The sequence below is a fragment of the Convolutriloba macropyga genome, chromosome 8 (assembly GCF_964194025.1).
Source record: "Convolutriloba macropyga chromosome 8, txConMacr16.3, whole genome shotgun sequence".
NCBI lineage: Eukaryota > Metazoa > Xenacoelomorpha > Acoela > Convolutidae > Convolutriloba > Convolutriloba macropyga.
The window spans coordinates 32,130,730-32,151,837 of NC_134475.1; the positions used below are offsets into that span (position 1 = coordinate 32,130,730).

General features: G+C 34.9%; 2 protein-coding genes across 3 annotated transcripts in view; both read left to right on the top strand.

The window, feature by feature from the left end:
• LOC142344687 (extended synaptotagmin-1-like) overlaps positions 1 to 1,719 on the top strand; it is a 43,932-nt gene extending 42,213 nt beyond the window's left edge. For both annotated transcript variants that reach the window (XM_075396524.1, XM_075396525.1), the window contains one exon: positions 351 to 1,719. In XM_075396524.1, coding sequence (XP_075252639.1) covers positions 351 to 650 — 300 coding nt within the window. In that variant the 3' untranslated portion in view covers positions 651 to 1,719. The remainder of the gene's footprint in view (positions 1 to 350) is intronic.
• Positions 1,720 to 16,728: 15,009 nt separating this feature from the next.
• Positions 16,729 to 21,108, top strand: part of LOC142344689 (peroxiredoxin-like 2A) — a 46,358-nt gene continuing 41,978 nt past the window's right edge. The window contains exon 1 of the mRNA XM_075396529.1: positions 16,729 to 16,864. The gene's annotated coding sequence lies outside the window, so the exon portion shown is untranslated. The remainder of the gene's footprint in view (positions 16,865 to 21,108) is intronic.

Sequence of the window (21,108 nt, forward strand, 5' to 3'; positions counted from 1 at the left end):
AGGTCCCTAATAAAAAGGCGCCGCATAAAGAAATTGAACAAGCCATAGCAGTATATCGCTGAAAGGTTTTTCATATTTTTTAGCGAGGCAGATAACTTTATCTGATTGCTGTGTCTGTTTCTATCTGCATTCTAACGACACACAGTACTTTGTTGCATCTATATTGTACAATCTGTCGTCTCTGTTTATACAGTAGAGTACCATACACTGTAGAAGACTTTCGAGAGTGGAGCATGAGAATCCTGTACCCAAAAAGGTTGTTGGCCGAAGCAGAATGGAATCAATTAATGTTAAATGAGTTTGTGTGCTCTGTCGTAATATGCTGTTAGCTAAAATTTGTCTTCGTTTAGGTACCCATGGTGTCTAAGGCTTTGATGGAAAGCTTGCCTGAGTCACTTGACTTTGTCCTGTGCACTGACTTCTCTGAGTGGAAAGATACCAAAGTGGGAGAATTCTCACTGAAAACTGAAGAACTGAAACTGAACAACTTCGACTATCCTCAGATCATAGAGTGTCCAATTGAAGGAGTCGGAAAGGCCATTTTGCAGATCAGTTTGGTCGCGGTCGAAGCTGATGGCTGTGTGAAGGCGGAGCTTATTGGTGCTGGTTCCGTTCCTCCCCCTAGTGGAGGTAACTTTGTTGAAACTTAATAAGCCATGCTGCTGTGAACTAAATGCTGCCTGTGCTTTGCTATTAACGAAATCATTCCGTTATGGTAATCTGTGCTTTTTTCTTAATAATTTTGGTCACTTACAATTACGGGTTTTGAGCAGGTTCTAAGCTGCTATGCTTTAAATTCTATATTGTTTGAGATGACTGTACGTTGTTTATTTCGAAAGGCTATATGATAACCATTAATGTACAGAGGTGAAGTTATAATTTCAGTCCAATTCCTTTGCAGAAAATGCTGGCAAATCAACTTCTCGATTCTTAATCTGCTAATATTCAGTCACACTGAAGAACGAGCTGCCATATACTTAGATTTATTCGGATTCTTAAATTTCACTTTTTAATTTGAATTCTCCGGAGATACTTCTAGAAAACAAGTGTACTCTTTCAAACATATTAAGTTCTAAATTTAAAGTAGTTCTTATGAAAATTGTTTGAAAACCTGATTTCATATTGAAGAGATTTAGGTTTTTTTAACCAATAAACGAATAATAAGTGATTCTTGTTTTCTTTGATGTGTTAATTGTTCATTGGTGCAGGTATAGTTTAGCGTAGATAATGGTATATTAGTTGTTTGAATTTCGGTGCTTATCGCTTTTATTTCTATCCATTTTCGCATTAAGATTCTTTTCTGTCTGTCTATCCATTTTAAATGACACCAAGATTCTGTAGATGATGCTCTACTTTGTATTGACTTATTAAATAATAGTGACCATTTTTGTAACATATTGAAGTAGGTGCTGTATTGATCATACCAGTAAGTTTTGTCGTATTGAAAAGGCACTTTAAATTGCAGAGCTGGCTGGCGCTGGTTTTCATTTGTGCTCGGGATGAAACAAGAACAAATTCACGTATGTGATAAAACTGTGCCTAATTACAAGAGCATGTCATTCCAGTTGACTGGCTTTGGTCTTTGATTCCAAGATGTTGTCTTTGATTTAGTGCAAGTTATAACGGCGGATTCAAAACTGTCGCATTGACAAAACGTCGCATGCTTACATGGTATTATGTAATTACGAAGTGTTGAAATGAATTTAATGTGGTGAAAGATTTTGTTTTCATGCTCACCAGTCAAGTGTATGGAATTTTAAAACTTCAACTGCCCAAAAAGGTAGACAACTCGCTCTTCACTGTCGTTGTGTTCACTTCTGTTCAATACGGTTCCATACCTTTGTAGCCACAAGCAATTTTTTAATTGCTCTCAAAATACGGCAATCATTTTGGTCGATGGTCTTTTTACGACTTGAAGAGGAATATTGGTTTTCTACAGGATTTGTTCAGAACTTCAATTTCCCACCTGTTTCGTTTCCAGTGCTGATTTCTATTTCCGAACGATGGTCTTAACATTTAGAAGACGCGCAATTTGTTTGTATGTACAGTAGTTAGTATCAGCTAGATGTTCATCTTTTTGGCTTCCTTTTTGACATTTTTTGGAAAGACAATCGTTTTTGTTCCAACTTGTTTGAATTACAACAGGGGTCAGAGAAACAAGTGGCGGCTGCCTTCCGGCAATGTTTACGGTAATAGAGTTGTTTTGATAGCGTTTTGAGTTTTCGTTTGTCATAAAAAATGTTTTAAGCAAATTTTGAGGTTTCTTAAATATTTAACGCATTTCCAGATAATCTAGGCTCTTTGTCTTATTGTTTAAGGCCGCCGTAAGCTGAGCGTAGCTATTATGCGGTATTCCTGGTATTTTGTTTTGTAGTCTAGCGCTCTTTTCGTTTTATATCTGTTCACACAGCAAAGCTGTAAAAGTCAATTTTCTGAATAACTCCCTCTTACTAACGGCAATTGCGTGCGCGAGGTCATTTCCCACTCTTGTAATTTTTTAAGGTTTTTTTTGCGTGGTTAGATTTTTCTTAAATTTAATGTGAATTAGTTTAAAGTCAAGATAACTCACACATTTGCTATAAAGGTCCCTAATATGGCTTCTGCGGTGCGTTTTTAAATCATTGCTGAATGTCTCTAAATAGTTTTCTCAGGGGTCAATAATTTTTTAAATTTTATTTGTCTCTCTGTGTCTATCTGTTATGCGGCACGAGAATCAATTTAGCAGCAATTTCTGCAATCTACCAGCTCTATTTTGTTACATTTTTAATTGCTCTCAAACATTTTTTTGACTTCTGAAGTGATTTTTTCAGTATGGAATTCTTCATTGTTGAGTGATCTCAGTTGCTCTCTCTGAGTTGAACCTTGATGCTGATATAGAAGCGATCGTTAGTGAAAAGTGAATCGAATCTTTCGGGCTTAGCGGTTAAGATGGCAGATTGTTGTTCTGGAGATTGCAGGTTCGAACCCCTCTGTGCTCAGTATTTTTGCTACCATAGAAATCTATTCTACCCCTGTGGATCTGGTTGTTCGCAGATTAAAGCACTTGAAAACCCCCCAGTTAAACCCTACTGCTGAAGCAATTTTTAATTTATACCCACCGCCGGCGGACTCTGTGAGAACAAATCGTCCGACACCAGTCGGCTGTTTGTTTCATTTTTGACTACTTATAAAACAATTCCTCTGTTACAATAGCAATATGCTTGGGGTCTTTTTTCTAACAACCGCCGTCTGCCTCTCATCGGCTATTTTAATATTTTTTAAGGTTCTCTCCTTTTTATCTTTGCTTTTTGTTTTACAGCAGTCAACGTTTTCAACTGAATCAAATTTAGCAAATCTACGCAAATAAGGTCAAGGTCAAATTGGGATGTTAAAAGAAACGGGATAATCCAATAAAGCCCGGTTTAGTAAGGCTTAATGTTTCAAGACTTAGTGCATTAAGTTATCAAAGTTTTTTCAGAGTATGCTGCCAATTGGTTTTTGGTACTAACCTTCTTGTCCTTCAGTTTAGAGTCCGCTATGTTTATTGAATCTACTAATGAAACGGCGGACCAAATCCGTAGCAGTAGAAGATTTTTTTGATCAATAATGCACAAGATAACAACCTAAAACAAACCCTCAAAACGATGCTGGTCAAAAATGTTTAACAAAAATGTGTCTTGAAATCCATAAGGTCATCAAAGATGCTCAATTGGGTGTCAAAATGAAATTTGTTAGCCAGACTGACGAAGCAGACCATCAGGGAAAGACTTTCTCGGTTTCCTTTTAATTTAGAGAGGCTTTGAGAGACTTCTAAGGAAAGGGTTGTGCTGCATATGGAATAAGCGTTCTATTCAAAATGATACTGTCTGTTCAGAGGTCGATTTAGCAGCAACAGGTCATTAAGCTGAAACAATCAGAAATGGGTAGCAAATTACATCGTGATCATTCTGTCGCTATATCTAGTTACAAATGTTATCCATTTACTAAACCTATTGCGAAGTGATTCATTTTTCATGTCACTTTGGGACGGACACAAAATTTGAGAGCCATGTAACAAAGTCGATGGTAGATATGATTTGTGGAGCATAATTGTCATTTACATAGGACAATTGGAGCAGAAGTTTTACGGAGGAATATGGTAAAAAAAAATGGCATCGGCCAACACGATTGGAGATACTTTTAAACAATTTAAGCTCATTTGAAATCAAGATACCGAGGTTCTCGACATGCTTTGATGCACTAATGTTTGAAGATTGAACTCTGAGCTCTGGAATTGAGTCTGTTTTGTTGCCAATTCCTGGAAATTGCTTTTCTGAAATATTAAAATACCTTGTCCAGGTAAAACAGCTGTCAAGATCCGTTTGCAGGCGGATGAGATTAGTATTGTTGAGTTTGTGATCAGCAGCCAAAAAGTGCTGATTTGCTGTTCGAAGTTTCAAGATCGTTGATAAAGGCCAAAGGTAACAAAGGTACCAGAATGAACCCTTGAACTTGCAAGATATTTTTTGCCTCACCAGATAAATGATGCCCAATTTTCAAACATTGCTTTCGGTTGGAAAGATAGGAAGAGTGATGTTCCACTAGAACGCCTCCGATACCAAAATCTGAGATTTCGAAGTAGGATTGAGTTATGCTCTTGGTCAGAGGCGTTTCTTAAATATAGAAAGATGCATTATATTGTCAAACCAGAATCCTAGTTTGTGTTTTTTATCAAGGTGTAATAGAAACTGTAACTGTTCATCGGCCTCGTGTGAAGTCAAACTGATAATTAGACATTTTTGTCTTTCATGAGGGAATATATCTTGTTGAAAATAAGACCTTCAAACACCAATGGCTTGGGCGAAACCTTTTAGGCCTGTATAAATTTGTTTTCTCAGTTAGATAAATATATATTGTGTCAGTGGTGAAGTTCACGACATTGTGCTTGCGATAGTAGATACTTGAAAATATATCAAAAGCAGGCTGGATGAGAGACAAAGTAATTGTTAAAGGCATTGGCTATTACACAAAAACCACGAATTTATTCAATGTTGTACACCATTTGAAATGGAATTTTAATTGTTGAAAGCTTTTGTAACAGTGCAAAGCAAGATTGGTTTCCAGAGTAACAGGAGGCGAAGTTTCCAAAAATGAAATTTTTAACAAGTTCTTTTGAGTCGTCGACATTATTGCGCAAAATCTGAATGGGATGTGGAGAACAGGAGCTGGGATTACGATGCGCAGTATGAATAGTCAACTGCTGCATTGCGTGAGAAATATAGTACCTTGGCACGTCGCTGCGTTTAGATATCTCTAAATTGTAAACAAGGACGAATTATGTTGAAATTGGTCAAAATGTGGAATAAAATTTTTGCAGCACTCAGAAACACATTTGCGATTTAGAGAAAAATTAGAATTTGGTGAATTTTTTATCGTACATTAAGATATCTGTTGCCTTAGATTATATTCTTAATTTGTTTCACTAATACGCTTTTAGTCCTCCATTTAAAGCCTGATTTTTGACATGTAGGAAAATTTTCATTAACTGTTTTAATTTCAACGTCGGTCATTTGTGGATATTTTTTTGGCCTTCTGCCGGCTGTTTCAGAATTTTGTCTCTGTTTTAGTTTCTTCCAAAGAAACAAATTCCACCTGCACATTTCCTTGGCATTAATTCACGGTAAGCTGTGAAAGATATTTGTTATGTATAGTCTCGATGTCTAGTCTTCACGTGATACTTTTAGAGGGCATAAGTCATGGCGTATTATGGGCCGTTTTTAGTTGTCGCTAAAATTAAGATCGCCAAATCCAAAAGCAGCGCAACGTCGTTCACCTGAGAGGAGTTTTTCCGTTTTGATTTTGTGAGAGCAATTTGATTTCGTTTAAGTTTTGAATCGATTTTCTTAAGAATGGTTTGTGCTGTTTTCTCAAAAGGATTTTGAGTTCTGTTAATTAAATGCTCTCAAACAAAGTTTCTGTTATATTAGTTCTGTGGTCTTTTTTTGCGTGACCAATCTTTTGTCTGACTCATTTGACTTTTCGACCCCAAAAAAGGGATAAACAGGTAGTTCTTGGAGGGCATTAAGTTCTCTTAGAGCCCTAACCCTTACTATACTCCAGATTCACCAAAAATGTTTTGAGGAGACATTTTCATGGTGTGAAGGGGGCGGTCCTTAATCTTAAAAGTTTGACCCCCTCACCCACAGTCAACCCCCCCCCGAAATCAATTACCCCCCCCCCCCCCCCCGGGTAGGCAGAACGCTGGCTCTTGCTCTTTGTTATTTCTGATTTGGAGATTATATTGCACGACTCTTCGATTCGTTTCCAGTATTCTACCGGCTATGTTTTTAATTCGATTTTTCGCTTGATTTAATTTTCGTCTGACCCTTTCAACTCTTTAAACTCAAAAACGGGTTAAACAGGCAGTTATCGGAGGGCATTAAGTGGCCGATCCATCCCCATCTCCATGTATGTATGGCATTTACTGAACCCTTCAGATAATTGTTTCAGAAGTTGAAAATATTTTTTAGGCCTATTTTTTGTAAGGTAGAGCATTTTCGAGCCATTTCCGCTATTCTACTATTTATATGCATATAAAATGTTTTATTGAATGATTGGACCTTTTGATAGAGATTTTTTTGCCCGTGAATTGTTGTCTCTCTGAAATAAAGTGCTCTCATTTCCAGCTTTTGCTGTTCCGATTAATAAGCTTTGGAATGTTTTGATCTTTAAACGTTTTCAGTCACTTTTCCATAAAAAATTAAAGATCACATTGGGGTGTAGGTTGCAAAAAAATTCGGTCGTATTGTCGTCGTCCTTATTGCGAATTTCTTTTTGAAGCTTTGTTTCTATAGCTTATCCAGAATGCAAATAACACCTCATTCATGAGCCTCTGTTTTAGACTAGTAATTGAAATCTGTATTTGTTCTTGCGAGGGGCCACAGCTTTATACGGAATGTGCGCAATATGTAGTAAAGTCATTCGTTTTTGTTTAGATTTTATTGACATGAAAACAAATGCGATACACCCATTAAGACAGAACTTAGTCCATAACGTCAATAGAGTTCGTTGATGCTAGTGACAATAGATGACATTAGTGACATTTGACTTAGTATCATGCGTACCAATCACCCATTTAGAACATTTTGTTTAAATATTACTATCTTGGGTAAGCTGTCTGCCAAACTAGAATTTTGGCAAACTTTTTTCGTTGAGAATAAAGGCATTAATTGTTGTTTTGGCCTTTGTGAGACCAAATAAATGTCAATGGGGTGGTCGATAATGCACTTAAAGCAGTTTTTTGGCTATGTTGATGCATTTGTTAAAGAATTTGAATGTGAAAACTTTTTTAGATGCAAGTTGATTGAACTGGTAGTTTTGTGTGACGCCTCAAAGTAATTAGGTTAAGATAAAAATAGTTTTTCTTTGTTCGTTATTAGATTACGTATAAGGGACCATAATTGGTCTTATTTATGAGCTCTGGTTTATCAAACTTCAATGTTAAAAGATAAACCGAATTGTGTTCTTCAGCCATTTTTTCCCAGTGTTCTATTTTATTGTTGCAAATGCTTGTTATACTGCTGTTTATCGAATCGATTCAGCACCGCAAAGATTATTGCATTCAACCATTACGGGTCGCATTAAACGGTTTTAGAGAAACGCGACACAGTTTTAATTAGCACAGAGGTCGCTAAAACACCAGAAACTTATTGTTGAACTATTCAACGATTAATAAAAAAAACAAGACCGCTCGTGCGAGACTGTACTTAGCTCAGAATGTTCCAATATGCGTCTCAAGGTTATCAATAATTTTTTTTGTTCTGAGAGAACACGCTCTTTTGACTATCAGTTTAGCAAAACTCAGATTGATACAATTATTTTGAGCAACCTTGATTACATCTTTTGAGTATGAAAACTCACAAAGTCGCTAACTACACTCATTTTGATATGATTTTAAGAAACCACAATCTTATCAATTACTTTGTTAGTTTGCATCATAAAGCAGCTCCTGAGAAATTTGAAGCTCAGCAAGACCAATAAATTGCCAAGAATGTGTATCTTAAACAAACATAGAGAGTAATTTGCAAAATAGAATTGAAGCCATCAATTTACACGCTAGAAGTAGCAAAGAAATAAACGACTTATTTGTCTTCGGATTTTTTCATTGAAAGTTAGTCCAACTGATAAAACTTTTACTAATTGCTTATACTCAAGATTTGTCGACAATTTTTCTCATAAGATGACACGTAATATCAGATCATCATCAAGATTTGTCAATTTGGTAAGAACTGGAAATTTTATTTGTCCTATATTCGGAAAATTTCTAATTTTTGAAAATTTAAGATCATTCAAAACCAAGTTTATTTATTCAACATTTACGTGGCAAATCAAAGAAATGTATGAAATTAAATTTTGAAAATATTGTGTAATGAAACTCGGCGTCTTTTTCTTGTAATTACCTCAAGGTGGATTATGTAAATTGATGATTCTGGATGAAGTACGTTTTTAAGTAAACCAAGCGTTATTTCAGAAGACGTTCATCATGTTGTCAAAGATAAAATTCTTCTCTTTCGTCTAAAACGACTTTTCTGTTCCGTATAAAACCCCTAATTAACCGGTGGGCTTAATTTTGGCCAGTACTTTGCAGCAATTAAAACTTTTCTACCCAAATAAAAAGCACCATTTTTATTTGAAGTGAAAACATGAAGAATAAAATTTCTTGCTATAGAATTTCCATGAAATCAGATTGCTAATGAAACTGACAACATTTGAACAGTGCAAACATCAGAGTCAATTTAAGTCCGAAGTAGGGAGGTTGATTATACTTTTTCCTTCCTTTCCTCAAGTGATTGTGTTAGCTAAAATCCTGCTTCTGAATAATTCTTAAACAACCCATTCTGTTGTATCGTTATATCGCAGAAATTATGGAAATTTTTATTGATGAAATGTTGCAATGTTTAGCAAAAATGTGCGCAACGGTTTACCAAAATCTGATTTTCTATTCAAAATTTTTTCAGTATTTGAATTGTTTTAAGTTAGCAAAAGGTTATTGGTGATTTTTTTCTAGTTTTTTTATTTAAAATTAGTGCTCAAGCGGAAGCCATTGGAGCGCTTACGTTCTAAAGTCACTTGAAGCATCATTAACCATCAGCAGAATTTAGAATTGAAAAGAAAAACATTTCCGTCCTTATTTCAGTTTTTTGTTTCTGGTCTCAATATTCAACCGTTTGGTCAATTGTGTGGATTTGCAATCAAATAATTATTCAAATGAAATATGGGAGGTAGATTTGAGAACGTTGGTGTTGACAGAATTTCTATTCAATCTTTCTATTCCGTAACACAAAAATTTCCCCATACTTTTGCAATGTAAATAAAATGTCTGATATATTTCGGCTTTATTTTGACAGCTTTAGATCAATCAAAGCGAAAAAATGTTTCTGCTCATTATCTAAGTGACAAATTGGAGAAAAATATAGTTTTTTTGGATTTTCTGTTATGAAACAAAAAAGTATTCTGTTTTAATTACCTCACTTAGGTGAATTCTGTAATTTGATGATTCGATCAACTTTTATTAAACTGCAGAAAATACGTAACCACGTATAAATTTGAGAAGACGGTTACAGCGTTGTATACGATATTATTCTTCGCTTTCTACTAGAATGACTTTTTCGTTTTCTTTCTGCAAAATGCCCATACTTGACCAAGGCAGCTAATGGTTGTGTATAGATCCCCTAAACAATTGGTGGACTCAATTTCTGCCAGAATTTTGGGTGGACTGGTTACATGTTTAGCTTATTTATAGGCAAAATTTTCCCCAATACTTTCCCAAAAAATAGAGTTTCTCAAAAAGTTTTCTTATTTGATTTTTTTTTAAAGCAAAGATATAATGATTCTATATTCATTTTTTTATTGTTTAGTTCATTGAAATTGGTGCGAAGCGGAAGCCAAGAGTGTGCTTAAATTCTAAAATCACTTGAAGCATCAAGAACAATCAGCAAATACAGAATTGAAATAAAAAAAAACATTTTCCTTTTTTCTCGCGACTTTAATTTCTGCTCTTCCAGTCTCCAATATCCCATGTTTAGTCAATTATGTGGAATTTTAGAAAAATGTGTAATCAAATGTTTCAAATTGGAGCTCGATTTGATATTTAATATATACTCTTGAAAAAATGAACCCAAAGGTAAAGGAATCTTTTCAACAGTGTTTAGTTGCTTCCGTTTTCTCTAGGAAGTTTGTTTTCTGTAGTTTTCTTGTTGTACATAAGGATTGTCACTGTTGTCCATTTGGATGCGGCTCCTGGCAAATGGAAGTTGACAAAGTAGTTAAGACAATAATTTTTTTAAATGAATTTCATTTATGATTTCAAAGAAAAAATCATATAAACGACAAAAGTAAAATCCTAAAATGGGTACTAAGGAGAATGTGCTCGCGAATATTAAAAGTTAAAAATTGTTTTTCATTGTTTTAAAAGTTTTGAGTACATTATATAAGATCTTCTCTTTTTTTTCAAACAAATTAAATAATCGAATTTATAACTATTTAATTTGAAGACATTTTTTATGACAGTTATTGTGACAATTGTGATATAATTTAATAATTCTTAATACCCACCCCAAAAGGCTTCTTTCCTTTTTAATAGCCGCACAGCGATAGCTGGGGCTATTATTGGCCTTCTCTTGGTTTTTACAATTCAAAGAATTTGAATTGTATTGGGGCGCTGTCTTTTTTTTTTTAAGATCTGTTCACACATTTTCATGATTTTGGAAGTCAAATTGGAGTAGTGATTTTGGTCACGCCGAAACAGGAAGTGGAGCGAAAAAGCGAGTGGTTTTGCGGCGTGAATTTTTTCGCTCTAAATTTAAAGTAGAGTGAGAGAACGGTGTTTGAACAAAAATTCGCTTTCTCACTAGTGGTTTTTTGTTCACATGCGGCAATTTCACTTTGATTTTTAGTTTTTTCGATTTTTTGGATCGGATTTTTTCCGAAATGGTTTTCCCAATCCATTCATAGTCCGTTCTTGGTCTAGTTTTCTGTTTAGTCAATGAAAATTCTTTGAATTGTGTGTCAGGACTTGTCCTGCTATGTTTTTTTATTTCGTCGTCATGATTTTTGTTACGACCATATGACGTCACAGCCACTTTTTGTTCATTCGTTCATGAAATTTCAACTGAATTGCATGTGTGACGTCATTTTTCGCTCTTAGTGGAGCGAGTTTTTTTGTTCATGCGCGTGATTAAATTTTTGGTCACACTTGACTTACCTCACTCTCAAAAATGACTTCCTCACTTTGAAATTGACTTTTATTTACTTTAATTCAAAGAGATAAGGTCAAATGGGTGTGTGTCACTCTAAATGAAGGTTATTTGAGATCAGCTAATAGAGGCAGCAATAACTTATACAGATTTTTAATCAAAATATAACAGATCAGCCTTCAATGAAAAGACGAATTTTTTTGGTCTGTCTTTCTTACTGTTTTTTTTAGACTGCCGGTCTACAAATCTATTGCGGCTATTTTCTGGCAATCTGCCAGCTATGTTTTCCTTATGCTGTTTTCCTTTCAATTTTAATAAAACACCTCCACTTTTCAATCTGCAATAAAATTTGCAGGTTTTTAATAAAAATTTGTCTACGATGCGTAAAAGGAAATTGAAAATGATTGACTGATTTGAATAAAAATATTAGAACAATAAGGCAAGGTCCGTTAATGAGGAGTCTAGAAGATAAACCCCACGGAAATAAACCCCAATTTTAATATTGAACTTTAGTCGTGAGAATTTCCTCGGTTGTATTATTTTCATATAAAATCCCACCGTTGGTGGTGTATTTTTCCTATAAAAATATTTAGCAATCATTCTGCAAGATTTTAAATTTTAAGTTTGTTGGGTTCTGAAAATTTTAGTTAAATGTTTTTTAAGTGTAGATGGATTTTCAGAGGCCGTTTTGAGAATCTATTCCGATACTGCATTTGTTGGAAGCAGTGTGATATCTCTTCAAATTGAAGTTTCAAAATGAAAGTGAAAAGTCTTATTGGAAGTTCTAAAATAATCCATTTGATGTTGTTTTAGCTACTCAACATGAGGACTTCAAAAATGAAATAAAAATATTAAACCGTCCCCGGATGCTTCTTCAATACAGATTTAAAAGGTGCCACCAATTTTCAATTTCATAACGGTTATGTTCAATGTGTTGGTTTTTATTTGTTGAAATTTGCTTTCTCCGTGTGCTCCGACCTGTCTCGAATTTTTTAGGGTGCATTGGAATGATTTAAAAAATTAGTAGACTGTGTCGTTCTTTGTAATTAATAATTCGTTTGTAACACTGAACATTTGCCACACATGGCATCCAATGTTTTTGATGACAGACATTTTGAATATAAATCAAAGGACTTTTTTGTTTCGACGTCTGGCGTTGATAACTTTAGTTTGGTTTGGCTTCATAATCAAAGTGCACAGATTCTTTGATTTTTGACAAAGTTGCTGTCTCTGAATGCGAAACTAGAGAGTGAACATGAAACACAGTTGAATTGTCTTGATACAATAATGTGTTATGTTAGGAATACTACGCGCAAGATATATCGTATAGAAAAAGAACTAGTGTACCAAAATTTCTCTTGCGTCGTGCAAAATATGGACGGTGTATTCTGAAATTGATTGTCTTGTCGATATGATTGTTAACTTCCTTTTTAGAGTATCAAAATAAAAAAATGCATTATGCGGTTTCCTTTATTTTTTTAAGCAGGTTTTCTGAGATTTCAACTTGCTGATTTCAATTTTGCCCTAATTTTTCGACAGTTATCATCAATGCAATCTGACAAAAATAAATTTTGAAGATTTTTTACTAGGTGATTTTTGCTGTTCAAATGACAATGATGTATGATTCTCTGAAAATGAAATATGTTCGAAAAATGCGTTCGGTTTTGCTTATTGATATAAGTGAACTGTGTAAACTTTATTATATCATTGCTTAAATAACTTTATGTTCTTGTGACATATCTGCAAAAGAAGTTTTGGATAGTTTATCGAAAGAGGAAATATCAAAAGCCTTTTATAACCATAGCGACACCTGATTTCAGCAAATTTCTGAACTACTAACAATGCTGAATGTTACAAAACTTAATATAAGACGTTTTTAGCGAGCATGTGTGCAGAAATTTGATACATTGGTACAAAAGATTCTTGACCTTTTCAAAGTGAATATGCGTTATGAGACTGAATTGATTAATATATGTAGAGTTGAGAGAATAATTAGCAGAATAAATACTTCAAGCTCTCTAGCGAGTCTTGCCTTAATGAATCAAATGTTTTAACGAGAAGGCTGGGTAATGTGCTGCATCCACATAACTGACTTAATTGTCTTCCGAATGAGGAAGAGTAGGAAACTTTCAACAATTCACACTGCTCGAAAATAATTGGTGCATGAATTTAAAAAAAATCGTTTTAACTCAAACCGCGAATTAATTAATGATGCATTAGAGGGTCGGTGAAATCTGCCATTGAGGAGACTGCGAGCCCAAACAAAGAAAGAAATCAAATAACAACAAATATTTTTACGACCAAAACTCGATGTAATTTGGCGAAGAAAAGCACTTAACAATGTCAAAATAGCATCAGATGAAACCTAAACTAAGCGAGTTAACTATTATGTCTCTAGAAACGATTTGATACTTGTCCTTCATGAGAATAACTTACAAGTCTATAAAATAGAACGAAAAGGGCAGAGTCCAAAAGTACGCAAGATTCATTTATTCCCGCAAAAAGACCTGTCATTCACCAAAGGCATTGAGACGTGTCATTCTTTAGAATATGTCATACGGATATAAAGCGAATGACAAAACAGGCAAAATCAATTAACTTTAGCAAGAAAACAGTGTTAAAGTCGTTAAAACCATTGGCTATTTACAAAAAACAAAAACGATCAAATGGGTCTTCTTTTAGCCACATTAATTCTTTTGTGACTTGTCATTTTTATAATATTGTGACGAAACAACGAAAGAAACTCAAGAATTGGGAAATGTACAAAGACCAACAAAAGAAAGCTCGTAGAATCAAAGCCAAAAAACCATCACTTAAATCCTAAAACAGCCATGAACACTTTATTTAATTTTAATAGGAAGGGAATCACTCTTTGCTGAGATTAAGCTACAAGGTGACAGAAGTAATGAAGTGGCAAAGCTCAAAGTTTCAGTGCTAAAACTAATACTAACAAAAATACTAGTGGGGATAGATAATTTTGGAACTTCGTAGGAAGCCAACTGGAGCTTTCTTTATTAAGATTAAGCCATAAGACTACCAAATAACAAGGAAGAACTTAAAATTTTGCGACCAATTTTACGCAATAACAGTTTCAAAGCCATAAAAACACTAAGTTTTCCACTGAAATTATAAATGTTCATTCGGTCTCATTTGCATGGAGATTGGATATGTCATTAATCGTGCCTCGATTGGTACTCATCCTAGTCTGTAAATAAAAAAAACATTCACATATAAGACAATAAAAAGGACTGCGCCCCCTTAAAATCCAAAAACCTTTAGACCAAATTTAGCCTTGCTTTTGCTGCTCGTCAATTTTAAACGCGTAATTTTTCCGAATGTTTGTGAAATTGTCGATTTCATAAAAAAAATTGTGAATATCAAAACATTTTAATTCCAGAAGTCATTCCTAGGAAGCGATGTAAACTTTTCCTCCTAGGAGTTTGTACAGATTACGTCAGCAGTTTTTAGGTTTTCACTTTTGGCGAAATTAAGCAAAGTGTGCTAGAGAAGCATATAGTGTCATTTTTGATGCGAAAAGCTAACTTTTGAGAAAATTCGGCAAAAAAGTTGGATCAAACTGTTCTGAAGCACTGCGCTGTCTTTAAAGGCCGGAACCATTTGTAACATAGTTTTAGGGAAAATGACAAAAACTTGAGAAATAATATAGAAAATGTGAACAGAAACAACGAAAATCAGTCAAATGTTCACAAAACTTTGAAAGTCGATAAAATAACTCCATAAAAAAAATGGAAATCAGAAAAATCTTTTTAATTATATATTCTATGCTGGAGGGGTTTTCTAATTATGCCACTCACAACTCTCTATGATGAAATTATCGATCAGCCAAAAGTTGATTGATCAAAAAATCCAGTTGAGATTATAGTCCCCCACAGCAAAGAATTCAGACCATGATTTTTTGTTGTCGTTTGATTGTTTGTACCAGGTTCAAGAGTACTTCGGCGTACTTCAAGAGTACTTAAAAGTGATCTTGTGGCATCATCCTGGTGCTATTGGCTTACGGGTAATTTCTCTAGCGTTAACAAAAGTTTGTTATACTTTCGTTAAGTTTGTCCAAAGGCATACGGTAGAAAAATATCTGTTTTATGATGACACATGGAGCCAACAAATGGGCAGTACGGTTGCAAGAAAGGATTTTATGAAGTTTGACCCCTTGTATTTTGTCTATATTTAGCAGTCAGTCAAAAGCTGTTATCTTGATACTTTTCGAGCAAAATTGAAGCAATTAGTTTTGTTACTTTTGTACCACTCGCGTTTGAATCTTTCGGGGGCTTCTCAGATTTGGTTCGAAAAACTTTGAAACGTATAACCTTGCCGATAACCGAAACTTTCAACCAGCTGGTTTATCAATTGCCTACAATCGGTTATCTCAAAGAGTCTCAGTGACTTTAATGAGAGGTTCAGCCACAATGCTGATCGCCAGAGATCCCCTGTTATGAGATTCATTCCTGCGACAACACTCTCAGCCCCACAATGGTTAATTTAAAGTCTTGGCTCACCCAATTTTAGTTGCCCAGTGATTGCTGTGCGCGAATTTATTTGTCACCCAATGAGTGGGGACAATGCTCATTCCGTTCAACCCGATTGTGGGGGTTGATGATGACGAAATTTTGAAGACCCGATTGTGAGGGTTTCTGGGAACAAATAAAACGACAAATACTCAATTGCGTGGGCACCATGTTGATATGTGGGCACAAGGCTGATCGCAAGAAAACTTTCTGAGAATCGACTGAACTTCGAAATGATTTCAACCATGATTTCCCCAACCAAGCATACCTTAAATTTAAGTTTTGATTGTTAAAAAAAAGAAAAAAAAATTACTACACTGACTGCTTGCGTCATTTTTTTTTGAATCAATATTTTAAGTTTATTGCCGGGAAAGTGGAATGCATACTAAAATACCCTGTTTCGATAGCTAATTTGTAGCAAAAAATACCATATTTGTCTAAAAAGTTGCTGTTCTACGGAATCTGGCTGTTTATATATTGACTGATAATTCATTGGCCCGGGCTTTGAGCACAGTGAGTAGGTTTTTTGAGCATCGTGTTTTCCATTATTCGAGTGCGTACATGAATGAGCATAGATGAAGAGATTTTTTAGAAAGAAAGAACAATAAATATTTTATGTTTATGACATTTTGTTAGTGCACTATTTACAGCTCAGTATAAAAGGTCTATTTAAGGAGACCTATTTGAGACGTATTCAATACTTTCTTCTTGCATTCATACAAAATAGATCCTGGAGATTAAGTCAATAAATTTAAATTAATTAAAGGTAAAAAATTATTAGGTAACGAACGCATTATTATGAGATAATTTGTTTCATTTTTTTGTTCCATATATTCTTAACGCAATTGTTGTCACTTATTGTCTGTGAGCTAAACGTGCTACCAAAGCATGTAGAAAGCTCCAAAACTAGCTGCAGTTGTTTTGATATTTGAGAATACACTCAACGATTACAAGGTCAAAGTCCTTTAATTTTGTTGCAATTTCAGATAGCAATTTGTTTCTGATACAACCAATATTCTGTGTTGTGACTTTTGGTGCGCTTGTGTGGCTCTCTAGTCAAACAGCAAAGGTATATGAAAGTTACTACCATCAGGTACAATGTGTTGATGAAATACACTTTGGCAGGTTAGTTACATGTTTAATTCATTGCTGGCTACGTTACCATATTTAAGCTTCGAATCCACACATCAGTGAAGGTTGATTTTTATTTTAACAACCCGGGTCTAGCGCATCAATATTTCCGACGCTCCGCTAGCTGACAAGGCTGAGCAGAAGATTCGCCGTACTTCATCATACGAACTAGATGAGTAATGCTGACGCGTCAAATTACCTAACAAAATTGGAGAGAATGAGTACTTTTTTGCCCATGCCTTATTATTTTCAGTGAGTGAGATAATATAATATAATATTAAAAGCGAGCTAAATTTTCATTAACATGCAGCTTTTGCCAAGCAGTTTTTTGTTTTTGCTTAAGCCTATTTTTTGTACCTTGCATTAGAGGTTCTCGGGGATTTTTCTACACCTCATGATGAGTAGTTTTTCAGTCAATTTTAGACCAATATTTTAATTTTCTGTATCCAAATCGGACGGAGTAGCAATCACATTTCGTTGAGATGCCTTTCAACAATTTCATTTTGTTTTTATATTTTAAGTCTGGTTCTGATCTTCTTCTAAAACCTGACTAAAATAAATTCTTTATCAGAAATGGCAGTCACGGTTGGAGTTTGATTAGAAAAATTGAGAAAACATTTTTTTCAATTGTGATGAATTTTTGTTGGCCTTTAATTAGTTTCTTTGTGTACTTCTTTGCGTTTGGAAACCTACATGAATTTGATTTGTTTTGTTTCGCGATGCTTGTTCTTTTATTCGGTAGAAAAACATCGGAGATTTTGAGCTAAGTTAGCCAGAAATTAACTGCAGTTCAATAGAAAGACGGTAAAGGAAAATAAGGTTTCGGCACATTATTTTTCCCGTTTTTCTGGAGTTGTACGAAGCGACGAATGACAATGAATTTTTCAAAGTTAGTTTCCTTATTTTAATTTTTGGAAACTTCTCTAATTTCTCAAGCTGTTAATAAAAAGATTGCGTTTGTTTTCGTCTGTTTTTTAGTTTGTTTTCTGTAATTAATGGCTCTTGAACGATGTTCATAGCAATTATTGTAAACGTGTCTGTCTTTTTATGCAAAATTTGCGCTTGACAATTTCGACTTTTCGAGTGACTTTTACGCCCTTGACTTTTTGCGTTTCGCGTGATCTAAAATTCTCTCTCAATCACAATTTCAAGCAACTGAATTCAATTGGCGGCAATTTAATACTAATAGTCAAATGAAAAGTGCGCCGAAATTGGTGCCTTTTTTCACTTTAAATCTTAATAGTGGTATATGTTAACCTCTAATGTGGTTATTTGAAGCCCACTATTGAACTTCTTAGTCCCATTTAGGTTCCCCTTCCTTTCAGCTATTCAAAGTTTGCAAGGCAATCTGCCTGCCTACACCACCAAGTAGCCATCTACAACCGGACTATGCACAACCCCCTACACCCTCCCTCATGTTATGGTTTTGAAGACTGCTGAGATTTCAGGCAACATATAGGCAATCTTTGTTGAAAGATGTGAAGATGTTATGTTGGGTTCGAAGAAAAAGACAAAAAGCAGGAAAATAAATGTAACGAGAAAGTATCATTATCGGACGGAATTAAAAATGATTATAACTAAATCTGCTTTCAGTTCTGAGACCAGAAATTAATAAGAAAGCTTTTTGAAACTGAATTATATAAACGAAGACGAAAAAGATTTTTTGAAATAGAGTTTATGATGTTTTTCTCAGAAGCAGCTGTTCAATGCAACTTCTAACATTGTTCCCAAACTTTCAAAAAAATTGCTTAAAAAATGCTGGGAGATTTTTGTTTTTAAAAAGCCTTCTAGTTTTTTGGTCAATCTATTATATTAAACGTAGGTCGCACTTGAGTGCAATGGTTAACAGCACTTCTATCTTCACATGCTTTAGGGATCCCTAAAGATGCTGCCTACACCACTATGCTTAAGCTCCTGATCTGCACATGTTTTTGTGCTAATCAAAAAGCAGCTTAGCAAAAACAAGCGAGAGAAAAAGCAAATGACGAAAAATTTGCGTGTAGTCAGTTCAATAGACAAAAGCAACTGGCGTTGGTAGCGCAAAGGACTAGAACTATGACTTTGGAGCGAGGGGCATAGGTTAAAGCCCGAGTAGGGGAAGACTAAGGGTGTATAACCTAGTGGGGGTAAGGAATTTGATTTGCTTGTCTTTTTCTTCCGTTTTTTGTCTTTCCTTTTTTTCGTTATTCATTTCTTGTCTTAGTTTTTCTCCAATTTTTCTGTGCATTTCAATCTCTCCCTCTCGTCTATCTATCTGTTATGTTAAATAAAAGTTGCAATTGAGCGCAATGATTAACAGCGCTCCTGTCTTCATGGTTTAACGGTCCTTAAACGTGCAGCCTATACCACCATACTTAAGCTCTTGATATGCACATTTTTTCGTCATCCTTAAGAATGCAGCTTAGAAAAAACAAGCAAGACAAAAAAAAGCCAATGACCAAAAATTTGCGTTTGTAGTCAGTTCAATAGACAAAAGCAACAGGAGTTGGTAGCGCTAAGGAATAGACCTATGGCTATACAGCGAGGGGAATGGGCTCAAACCTGAATATGGGTGAAAAAGGATGTCTCATGTGCTGGGGTTAACAAATTGGTATTTGATTGCTTTTTCCTCCTTTCTTCACTTCTTTCCTTTTATTCGTTTTCTATATTTTCTCGTTTTTTCTCTTCCTTCATTCTTTCTGCTTTAGAAAGGTCAATAGGCGCAAGCAATCGGCATCCTTCCTAGCGTAGAGGATAAGACCCATGACCGTTAAGAGGGGGCAGGGCTTTGAGGCCAATTGAAGGTGGAAAGACATATAAGTTCCTGGATCACAATTTCGAGCAGTTGGTTTTTTCTTTGCATCTTTTTTCTTTCCTTTTCCTTTGTTTCCTCTTTTTTCTTTTTCTTTCCAATTTTTCTCTTTTTAAGTAGCAGCATATTCAGAGAATTCACGCAATTTGAATCGTATTAGTGCTCTTACTCTCTTGTAAGACCTGTCTTCTTTTTCAATCAAACTAAATTTACAACAATAACCAAATATTAAACACATGCCAATCCATTTGAATCAAATCACATAGTATCATTTGAAAAATTAAATTTTACGGATATACTCTTTAACAAAGTTTATAGCATTTAGTTCCTGGGGTCTTTTTATGCAATTTTATGCCTGACCGATTATTCGTGTGACGCTTTTAACTTGTCCTATAAAATGGTATACATAGGTAAGTCCGTAGGGCACTAAGTTGTCTTAGAGCCTGACGCCTTAATATGTTTAATTATGCGCTTCACCGGAGCTGTTGAGACATGCAATTCTCAATTGAGTTTTAATTGTATTGGGTCGCTGGTTTTTTTAAGACTCGAAGTGGTGGTTTAAAATTGATGCATTCTATTTTTAGAGGACGTGACTTAGAAGAAGTCAATCGCGGCACGTGGAAAGAAGTGTTAGGTCAATCTGCTGAAAAATCATTAAGAGTATTGTTTTGTAAAAACATCATTTTAAGAGAGAGAGAGAGAGAGAGAGAGAGAGAGAGAGAGAGCGACCGAGAGAGAGAGAGAGAGAGACCGAGAGAGAGAGAGAGAGAGAGAGAGAGAGAGAGAGAGAGAGAGAGAGAGAGAGAGAGAGAGAGAGAGAGGAGAGATTGAGAGAGAGAGCGAGAGCGAGAAAAGTAGCTGAAATTTCTGCACTGAGCTGAGCCAGCAATATTTTTTTTTATCAAGAGCAGCTTTCGTAAAGCGGATCTGCAGTTTTCACTAAGATTATCAGCCAAAGGTGTTTGTTTAGTCACCTAAGCTATTAATAGAGCGTTTAGAATCTTATTTTGAGCATTTTAGCCATTTGAAATTTTGGCCCAGTTGGAAGCTTTTTTGTAATCTTTAAGTTTTTTGGCATCTGGGGAGTTTAATTACCGACCTTTGTTGTTCTAGTAGTTTTTGATTTTTCTTTTTGTTTGGTATTAGTTTTGAGATATAATTGTTGGAGAAAATAGAGGAAATTTAATGAAATTTGGGTCCATTTCCATCTGTTTTCAAGTTTTTGCCTATATCTTCTTGTTTTAAGCCTTTCAACATCCGTTTTTTCCGCTGTTTAACCTAGTGCTTTTTTCTATGTATTGCTGCCAATAAGGACTATTAAGGGCAGTTTTCACTGGCATAATACACATTTGTAATTTTTTCTGGTTTTGTTGTTTTCTTTATTTTTTTAAATAATTGTTTAGTAGATCTCTGAAAGGAAATAAGTGGTTCACTGATTGAGTAGAAA